At 42.3% G+C, this 11,051-nt stretch overlaps 1 protein-coding gene across 5 annotated transcripts in view; it reads left to right on the top strand.

The window, feature by feature from the left end:
• Positions 1–72: 72 nt before the first annotated feature.
• The window catches only part of LOC144083843 (uncharacterized), a 63,542-nt gene continuing 52,563 nt past the window's right edge, over positions 73–11,051 (top strand). For 4 of the 5 annotated variants that reach the window (XM_077611967.1, XM_077611968.1, XM_077611965.1 and 1 more), the window contains exons 1-3: positions 73–690; positions 768–893; positions 3,198–3,251. In XM_077611967.1, the coding sequence (XP_077468093.1) occupies positions 882–893; positions 3,198–3,251 (66 nt within the window). In that variant the 5' untranslated portion in view covers positions 73–690; positions 768–881. Of the gene's footprint in view, positions 691–767; positions 894–3,197; positions 3,252–9,171; positions 9,369–11,051 lie in introns of all 5 variants that reach the window. The other variant, XM_077611969.1, reaches the window with a different exon arrangement.

Genomic DNA, 11,051 nt, shown 5'->3' with positions numbered 1-11,051 from the left:
GAAATGAGTTTGTATGGTGGCCAAGAAGCGCATATTTACACGGACACTAATTACAAAAATACACAAATGCAAATGTTCACAACATAAACTGAAAGTGCCACAACGACACGATTAATTGATTATTTTTGATTGTCTTTGACGTCAGAAGGCATCCAATCCAATTTGATTGCTAGGGAAAATAAGGGCATGGAAATATTTGAGAGTTATAGACCTCAAATCCATTTCAATTTGCAGTTTTTCTTATTGAGTCATCATATCTAGCACCTATTGACAGCATCAATAGTTGCCTGCCCCCCAGTCAAATTGGATTGGACCAAGAACTTGGACCCCCTTTTTTTCCTACAGTCGCCTCTAGTCCTATTCTGCTGCCATATATTTTCACAGGAAAAAAAATAGAGAAGAGGATAGACATTTTGGAGCGGAGTAAAAGAATGAGCCAGCGTCTCTGCGGAGAGACGATAAGCCTGCGAGATTCTGCCAACGGGCTTGGAAAGGCGGAGCGGCCAGCGGCACGCCGACTCTGTCCAGGTCCCGGGTGTTCTCACCTGCGCTCCAACACTAACTCAACAAATAGGAAACAAGCGCAGTCAGACGTGGCATCACCCAGCCATTTGGCAACATTCCATTTGTTCACGTTCCAACCCAACTGTTCATCTGGCTTGTAATCTTCATCCATTCATTATCGCTCATGTGTGTACCATTCCGTTCATTTCAATTCTAGCCACAAACATTCATTTCCCCATTCATGACATTCCTTTTTTCAACAGTATCATTCATCCACTGTGATTGGCTGGCCACCAACTCAGGGTGTCCACCCGCCTTGGATTCCATAGTTTGCTGGGATAGGCTCCAGCACCCCCAGCCCCGTGACCCTTGTGAGGATGGAGGAAGAGGTATGGATAATGAATTGATGAATACTGTTTGACAAGATTCTATCATTTAATTCGAGCACATTTGTCAAAGTGGCGGCCCGGGGGCCAGATCTGGCCCGCCGCATCATTTTGTGTGGCCCGGGAAAGTACATCATGAGTGCCGACTTTCTGTTTTAGGATCAAATTAAAATGAAGATCATAGATGTATATTAAATTTCCTGATTTTCCCCCTTTTAAATCAATAATAGTAATTTTTTAATCATTTTTTGGTTTTAGTTTCTCCCACATCCCAGAAACATTCGGCGTAGGCAGGTTGAACACTGAATTGCCTTTAGCTATGAGTCTGAGCGTGAAAGTTTGTCCTTCTCTTTGTGCCCTGCGATTGGCTGGCTGCCTATTCAGGGTGTCCCTCGCCTGATGCCCGAAGGCAGCTTGGATAAATTCCAGCACCCCCCGCAACCCTTGTGAGGATAAGGAGTACAGAAAAGGAATGAATGCAAGGATTGCCATGAAAAGATATGTTGGCATGTATTTTGATTATGCGGCCGAAGTCCAAAGTGAGTGTGCGCTTTTCCGAAAACCCGCAGTCGGGGAAGGACTCGGAGAATCGGCTTGACATTTGCCGAACATGCCAGGCCCTTCGCGTACTCTGCGTAGGTTTGGGCCCTCTTTTGTGTCTCTCGACGCCATAAAATATGCACGCTCGTGCATACTGCGGGGTCATTTATGGAAGTAAGCATTATGCGTCAGAGAGGCGACCTTCTGACTCGCGCGCATCTTGACGATGAATGCGGCCAACCCGTATTCGAGGCAGCTAGAATAATAAAATATTATTTTCCTAGAACCTGTCTAACTGCTTCCAGTGCTAACAAATACTTATTTTTTTTGAAAAACTTTCCCATATCCATTGGAGGACGGCTTTTTTAGCCATTACATTCTACAACAGCAATTTAAATAGCATAAAATGCATGCCAGCTAAAAAGATGAACTGTCCTTGGTGCTGAAAGCTGCCTGCACTAAACTAGGTTTTGCTAGTAATAGACTTGATGTGCAACGATGAAAAAGAGGGGGCGCTGCTTCTCTGACCCCATCCATTAGATATTGTTCATTTCCATTTTGTCATTCACCGAAATGTGCAGATATTGCTGAATGAAGCAAACTGAAAAGGCGAAATAAATGTTTAGAATTAAGAAAAAAAGGTAGAAAACAAGCAAAAAAATCCTCATTTGCATTTGATCATATGAAGTCGGCACATAATTTACTTTGGCATTAACACATAAAATAAAACAACTAAAACAAGAAAAAGAACACTTCCCCCAATAATCGCCATCAACGTTTAGAAACGGTCATCATTTTTTTTGGTCACCTGATAGGATGTTTTCAGTGTCTAATCTGCATAGTGTATTTGTCCTTCACTAAAGCGGCGCGAGGACGCAGCTGGGAATGTTTAACCTAACGTTCTGGTCCAATTGTTCTTCCCCGCTTCGGGTTTTCTCAGCTGTGTTTGGAAAAGGGAGATGAGCACGCTCATTTGCATTCAGCCTTCGGGGGAAACAAATCCTTTTGTTACGGAGGTTTTTTTTCCCCAAACTTTTTTATTTAGATCGGATGAATGAATGAAGCATAAAATGCATAGTGTACATCAAAGTTCAGAGCGACTTTAGGTTCAAGGACACTGTTAAGAGTTAGCGCAGGGGTGTCAAACGTGGAGCCCGTGTACCGAAAGCGGCCCGCAGGCTTTTTCTAAAAGACACACACTTTGTAGGTCATTCATACTTTGCATAAGGAATCAAATTTGTCTTTTTTTGCTGTAAAACCTGAATTTTTGTGTTGTGAGAGCACTTTGCTACATTTCTTACCCGCAGTCGCATTCATTCTTTTGCCCCCTGCAGTCCAAACGTCGCCATTCATGACAGGTAATTAGTTGAAAAGGAATCCTGAAATAGCCCAAATCCAATTGGATGTCACCTGGAATTGCACCAAAAACATGAGAAAGGGACCAACACAAAGGAAGGAGTCTGAAAATTACCCAAGAGTCAATGGGAAATGATCCAAAATTGACAGAATATCACCTTTAAGTACCCAAAATGAACCAATTGCCTGCCATTCACAACAATAGATGTCACATAAATTCACTTAAATTGGCTGTGGGTGCTTATTTTTCAGTGCTATTGACGGCGCTAGACAATAAGTTAACGTTTTAAACTGGTCCTGGCGACCGGAGATTTAGTTGACATGAATGTGGCCTGCGAACCAAAGTGAGTTTGACACCCCCTGATTTAGAACCTTGTAAGATTTAACCCCTTTAACCTTCATGTCTTGTAGGATGGAAAGGCCTGTAGAAGAAGAACTGCTGAGATACTCCGCCCAGTCCCTCAGGTGAGCCCTCAATAGCGTTATGTCATTAAAAGTCTTTGCGCTTGGCAGCAAACAGAAAAAGTGGCATTTTCTTTACATGCTGCCCTCTAATGAGCCTGTTAATATTTAGTCGTTGCTCCTCTAATTGAGTCCACGGCTCGCCGGGCGGGAGCGCACCAGTAATTACACCCCCCTTTACCACCACCACCAGCCGAAGCCTAATGGACTTAAGCGGCATGTTTGCCACTCTGGCGGTCGTTTGCTTGGCGAGCAGATGGCGTCGAGCGAAATCGTAAAAATGAGGCACCTGCTGCTCCTTTATTTCATGTTAAGAATCTCTGTTGGGTTTTGTTCCACATTACATATCTTTGCTTCAGTTTATGAAATGAAAACCAACGTATCCAAATAGGGTCAGTTTCATATTTTATACAGTGTTGAAAATTTGTTTTATTTCATCGAATAGATGGAAACCAAGGGTGCTACTTTTTTTAAAATACAGTGGTATGTCTACTTACGAAATGATTTGGTTGTAGAGGTAGTTTCGTAACTTGAATATTTTGTGTCGAGACACATTTTATATGTATAACCCTCAAACAGTTCTGTTTCTACCATTGAAATTATATGAATACCAATTTTAATTGGAAATATGTAAGAAATGCATAAAAAACAATAGGAAAGGGATTATTAAGCCAATAAAATGAATAACAAATACACTTTCTATTGTTGTCGAAGGGAGTAGTTGAGAGAGTTTTGGCAACACATGCAGGTAAACACAAACCTTAAAACGAATTGAACTTTCTTGTGGGTCATATGAAAAATACAGAATAAAGTTACTTTAAGCACACTCGAAAGACCGTGTTAGAACTCGGAATAACGGAAGCCAAAAGGGCACTGGAACTCGAGATGATGAGCCCGAATCATGTATGCGAGTTGCTTAATGTCTTCCTCTGGGAGCGTTGCCATCCCTGTTGAGCAGTTCAGTCCTGATAACTTTTTGCTAAGAGTCAAGAAGTATAACCTCAGCACAAATAAATAGGGAATGCTATTTATGTAGCAGCATTGCGATGCCAAAACGGGCCCTTATCTGGAATTGTGATCGTTTTTGTCGGTCTGAATTTAAAATCCCACTCCGACAAGGTTTTACACACTCATTTAAGACCTGGATCTTGCCAAAGAGTATTCAAAGATGAATGATAAAGACTGGCAAAATCTATAACTATTGAAAATATACAATAAAAATAATGTATGGAAAGGTTGGCGTCTATATATAATAATCAGTAAATAATAAATAAACAGTCCAAGAGAGATCAGCAGAACAAAGCGGTCTTGTTCCGTCTGAAGTCCAGGATAAGTTCCATGGTTTTGGAGACGTTCAGCGACAAGTTGTTGAGAGCGCACCACTCGTTGAGTCTATGGACTCAACAACAAACACAGATAATCAATATATAGTAATGATAAATAAATAACCAATAAATAGTACCGTATTTTCACGACTCTACGGCGGATCGTATTTTTAGCCGCAGTGTCAGTAACGAGTGCTATTTCTGTATTTCCCACACACAAAGGACGCACCGTTTTTATAGACGCAGCCAGGCATGGCAAAACATACACCAGCTTATACATACACGCTACACACACACGCTAAAAACACGTTTTTAAAAAGGCAACGGATGCAAAACTGAGTTCGGTTGTATTTTATTTAGCCATTTTACAATGTACATCATCACCCACAAATCCATCAAAGTCCTCATTTTCTGTGTCCTAATTGAACAATTGTCCAAATGAGTCATCGAAAACGCTGAGTTTTATACGTTAAACCAGGCGGCCAACTATATATCCCAGCAGTCACTGCGCAGTACTTTTTCTACGGGGAAAATAGTAGAGTCGGGGGCTGCTTGCCGTAGTTGTGAGAGCTGTAGAGGATGGTGTACCCTATCGACTGATTTATTTTATCGTGATAACAATTTTAGTATTGGTCCATTATATAAAGCGCACTGGATTATAAGGCTCCCTGTCTATTTTGGAGAAAATGTAAGACTTTTATGTGTGCCTTATAGTCGGGAAAATACGGTAATAGATAAATAGGTGGTCAACATGATAAATAATTAGTATAAGTAGTCTTGATAAGTCTTGATTAGGTCCTAGGTGCAGGAGTGGAGTATGGTGACAGCCCTGGGGAAGAAACTGTCCTTGAGTTTGTTTGTCTTGGCTGTTATGAGCCCTCCATCTCAGAACTGTCTAGCGGATATGCTAACCACTCCTTTGCCAGACTGCCGTAAATCATGCAGTTCGTATTTGCATCAATTTCACCTTTCGGCATAGTCTCTCTATGCGTCTTGTCAACGATAACCAGTCCAAAAGGCTCTACAATGGCACCCTATCAGCAAATAGAATGATCACAGGTCAGGCTATCGATCCCTGCGGGATGCCACGGTTCACTGCAGGTGGTTGTCACGCGGAAAAACTCTCCATCTTCATGTCATTCCAAGATAATGAAAAGCGCAAAAAGTCTCCTTCTCCTTGCCATTTCAAGCTAATGAAAAGCACCCCCAGGGGTCCGTCTAAGCGACGAGTCAAACACGTCAAAAGCTTGTTATCCGCCGGAATCGACGAGCCTCTCGATAATCTGGCTAATACGTTTCGGGGCGGACGGGGGTCGCTCGGAGGGAAAAGAGCCGTTGTCGTCGGGTAAATTGAGTTTGAAAAGAGAATCAAGGTGCTGAGAAGCGTCAAATTGAGTCATCGTCACCTGATTGACTCTGACTGGATGTTTGCCTGTGTTAAGCGAGGTGAAGAAACACTGATGCTCTCGCCTAAGCTTTCTTTTTTTTCTTTTTTTCCACCCACTAAAAACGCACCCAAGTAATTAGTCTGTCGGTCTAATTAAATTAATTTTGGGAGTGCTGATGAATGACTCCATCCGCTGCAGTTATTTTCCGAGTTAATAACATGGGACAGAAATCGTTTCCTTGTTTTTTTTAAATATGCAAATGTAGCAGATATCGGCTTTAAGAAAACTGGTGTTTTTTGGAGGTTTGCTTGTCCAAGTAAACTTTATTTTTGGGAAAAATGAGTCTGATCGGATTACAGTGACATTGCATTAATGAAGATTAGTCACAGAAAAAAAATGTTTTTTAATTATTTCCTTTTGTAAGCAATTAGTAATAGGTATTTAATCTTGGGTGTTATATAACTTTTACCAGCTTGTATTCTGTTCTTTCATTCATTTTCTGTACCGCTTATCCTCACAAGGGTTAGGGTCAGGGGTTAATTTAGAGCACGGGTGTCAAACTCATTCGGGGGGTGTTGGGAGGATTTTTTTATCCACGGCAACGCACTCGTAACCGAACAAACAAATTTAAATTAACTATCTCTCCTAATTACATCTCGTAGGTAGAGCTGCTTGTATGTAGAGGTACCACTGTATTAAGTCAGCTGGAATAGGCGGTTCAGAAAATGAATGAATGAATATCTACGAGCAGACCGTTGCAGTCGAAATTCAACGCCGAGCTTAGCGCCCGTTGCTGCCGAGAAGGTTGTTTTGCCAAAACTAATTGGACGGTCGGCGGAGGTCATTAACGTCCGGTTCGGGGTGACTGCTTCTCACTTTTGCGTCAACTTCAAATGTCATCCGCCTCCCAATTACAGCCTAAATAGGAATTTACCTCAGTTAATTACGTCAATTATTTTTCAATGGAATGCCAAAAAGACTCCCGCTCCATTGGTTCCGCCGTTAATTTACACATCACGCCTCATAATCTGGTCAAATATGGACGTCCCGCGGCAGAGGCCACCTTGGCATCTGCTGGCGGACGACCGTGCAACACGGGGAAAAGACGGAAATAGCCAGTGAAAGCCGCTTAATGAGTACCCACCAAAACGGAGGAAGTCGCCAAGGCGTTGGGCTTTGAAGGTCGTAAAATGGAAGCGCTCTTGAGACGTGGATTTAGGGGGCTTTTGGCCCCGATTCATGAAGATTTTATGATCAGAAGACAACATAAATGTTCATTGTGTCGATAAACGAAGGAAGGATGTGGCTGAGGAAGTCAGGGCTTTGATTCTGGAATTTAAAAAAGAAATCACTACCAGTTCATCTCGATTATTGGTTATTTTTCTTGTTGTAGTTGTTGTATTTTGGGGGGGGGAGTTTGGAGGGGGAAAAATGATTTTTCTAGTGCGTCAATCCTAATTTTTCTGTGATTATTCTTGATTAATTTTAATTAAGTCAAGGCTGCTTTTACAACAATTGAGACCCAATCCATTAGAGATGGATGGCAGCCATCACTCAACGAGATTGATTTCAATGAACGATTCATTGTTTTTCTCCTTTTAATTGTGATATTTTTTAGCTTAAAAGAACGCCGTCCACCAGCATCAGCGGGAGTGACACGGGATTTTAATTCTTTTTATTATGTAAATGCAAGGAAGTGGGGTGTCCATCCGTCCCTACTTAGGTTGCAAAAACGGCGGCTCGCCAATTTGCCAAAGCAATCACGATAGTCTTTTCCGTTTCGTATCCGGTGACTACTGTGATCTACCGCTGTGCATTAACAGGCATCATAATGCTCCTCACTTTCAGCATTTCGGTTTGGGGAAAAATCATCAGTGAGCGTTCACCCGCGAGGGAATTGTAATTTCTACTTTAAATGCACGCGGCTTGTTGTCAGCCGGCGTAAAGTCGGCGCTTTCGCGTCCGTCGACGTTGGGAAATTTGCCTTTGTATCGGCCGGCCTAGGCTCCGATCCTGGGGAGATCAGAGCCTTTTTCCAGGACCTAGCATACCCCAATTTGCACCAAATTTGGCCGATTAAAAAGATATTGGCGAATATTTTCAAATGGCGGTGCTTTTCGGAAAATCGAACAAAAAATCGCTCTATCGACCCCACGAAAGTTTCAAAACTCCGTTTTATTCCCCTTTTTTCAACATTGAGCTACAAATCTTGGTACCGACTATAGGGCACACATAAAAGTCTTAAATTTTCTCCAAAATAGACAGGGCGCCTTATAATCCAGTGCGCTTTATATATGGACCAATACTAAAATTGTTATCACGATAAAACAAAATAAATCAGTCGATAGGGTACACCATCCTCTACAGCTCTCACAACTACGGCAAGCAGCCCCCGACTCTACTATTTTCCCGTAGAAAAAGTACTGCGCAGTGACTGCTGGGATATATAGTTCTTTTGTCAATACACCCAATCGATTGTGGCCTGGCGATCGGCATCAACACAGCTTTACGAAGCAACTTTGATGGATTTGTGGGTTATGATGACGTGAGTACATTGTAAAATGGCTAAATAAAGTACAACCGAACTCAGTTTTGCGTCCGTTGCCTTTTTAAAAACGTATTCTTAGCGTGTGGGTGTAGTGTGTATGTTTAAGATGGTGTATGTTTTGCCATGCCTGGCTGCGTCTATAAAAACGGTGCGTCCTTTGTGTGTGTGAAATACAGAAAAAGCACTCGTTATTGACACTGCGGCTAAAAATATGATGCACCGTATAGTCGTGAAAATACGGTATATACTATTCATAGGATTTTATTGAATCAAAAGGGAGGATAAAAGAGGTTAGTCATATTTATATCCTTCAAATCAAAAGCCTTTATTGTCATCATACACAGCTGCGTATAACAAAATTGGTGATAAGTCTTTGAAAATTTCATTTGTGGAGAAACTTTTTGATGATGTTAGGGCCATTTATAGGTTGCTTTCTGTTGATTTTGTGGCTTTTGGTGCTCACTTTCTGTTGATTTTGTGGCATTGCGGTCACTTCCTGTTAGCTTTGGGGCATTTCCTGTTGATATTGAGTAGCTTTATGTAGTTTTCAAGTGAATTTCTATTACCATTGTCAAGTTCTCTCTACTTTCTTCAAATTTTGCCCCAAACTTGAAAAGGGGCCCCGATCTTTTCACAGCACTCAACTTGTCTTTCGGTTTCAGGTTTTTGAACGCCTTGCAGAAGAAAAGCTTCTCTCTGTGAACCACATCCCCGCAGACGACACATCCCCCTTGCTTGTGGACTTTGTTGAGGCGTACCTCCTGGATTCATTTGGCCTGGGTTCGACTGATCTTCTCTCGGGCTTCCGAGGTGTCTTAATCTGCTCCATCATCTCCAAGACCTTCTCTTGGTCCTTCAGGTACCTTAGGAGGTTGTCGAAGTGGTTGTCTGGGGTGACTCCATTAGCTCGGTTGGTCATGAAGATGAACCAGTTGCTCGTTATTGCTTCTGGTAATTTTCTTTCTATTGATCTGATTACAAGCTCATTTTTGATGGCTGCAGTGTTGTCGATTGCTATGAGATCGTTGAGGGCCTTTTCGATTGCTCGGATCATGTCAATCACTTTCAGGGGTTGGTCTAATGTCAGGATGGGCATTTTATCCAGGTCTTCAACGATCTCCAAGGCTATTGTTGTTTTGTTTCCAAATCGGTTTTCCAGCATCCTGAATATGTCTTCGGCGGTCTGACAGGTGTACAGGCCTACGTCTCTGCAGATTCTCCCGTCCACACTTTGAAGGAGCTGGAGTCTTCTGGCTTCCGTCGAGCCAGTTGGCTCACCTTGTTTCTGAAGACTTTCCCAGGTCTTTTTCCACGGGTGGAAGTCTCTTCTGGAGCCATAGAATTTGGGTAGGCTGATGGCCTTCATTTTGAGAACGGGTGCCTGTGCTGCATGCTTTGTTTGGAGGGTTTCTTCTCTCACCTCCTCCTCAGCTTTTTGTACCACTAGGTATTCTGCCTTCCTTTCATCGAAGATGGCCTTTTGTTTTCTTAGGTCTTCCAGTCTCCTGTTCTGGGTGGCTCTTCCTCCTCCGTCAGGGATCCATTTTTCCCATTCCCTGACTGCTGCCATGAAGTCACTTATGCATTTTCTGGCACAGCATACAAGGTGTTCATAGGCACCCTTATATGCCCCAGACACTGGGGTCTCAAGGGCCTTTTCGCTATATAATTTTGCTTCCTCGAATACGATCGAGAGCTCAAATCTACCATATCTATCCCAGAGATTTGATTGTACTGTTTTCCTTACTTCTGTCAGCTTGGTTTCACATTCTTCTTTGGTCTTCTTTATTTTCGCCAGTTCCTGCTTCTCCAATCTCTCTTCTCTATCTTCCTCATCACCTCCCAGTTCAGCTAGGAGGCCGAGTTTGTAATTGCTATTGGTGCAATTCACCTCTCGTGCATGTGCACAGAGCATATTGTATTCCTTCAGCAACTCAGATTTTTCCAGTTGGTTTGCTTCTTCTCCTAAGTAAGTGGATTGATTGATGAAGGCTATTTTTGCTCTGGTCCTTTCGGACTTTAGCAGCTCAATTGTTTTCCCAGTGGCTTCTTCCGCCATGACTTGAGGCCTTTCCTCTTGCTCTCGAGGCTTTGACTCGACTGCGTTGGCTTTGACTCAAGGCCTTTAATCCTATGTCTTTAATGCCACGCTGGTTTTCAAGTGTCAAGTTCTCTCTACTTTCTTCAAATTTTGCCCCAAACTTGAAAAAAAGGGGCCCCGATCTTTTCACAGCAGTAACAACTCAAATCCTTCCAGTTTACAATTTTATTGAAGCTTGTGGTGATAGGAAGTGAAGAGGTTGAAAACCTTAAAGAAGGAGGAAAGAAGGAAGCATGTGACATCATTCAAGTTTCAAGTTACTATGGTGATCAAAGTGTTGCTCTTGAGTTTACTAATAACATCTTGAATTTACTACAGAAAAGCAGAAGAGCATTCAATTGATAGAGTGGAAGTGAATGGGTACATTAACTGAGAGTAAATCAAACACAAATATTCACTTTACAGAGATAGGTCATAAGAGTAATCCAAGTCAAGGGAAAA

This window comes from Stigmatopora argus, chromosome 10 (genome assembly GCF_051989625.1).
Source record: "Stigmatopora argus isolate UIUO_Sarg chromosome 10, RoL_Sarg_1.0, whole genome shotgun sequence".
In the NCBI taxonomy this organism is placed as follows: domain Eukaryota; kingdom Metazoa; phylum Chordata; class Actinopteri; order Syngnathiformes; family Syngnathidae; genus Stigmatopora; species Stigmatopora argus.
Note: the sequence above shows the minus strand (reverse complement) of the source record. Positions and strands in the feature narration are given on the sequence as shown.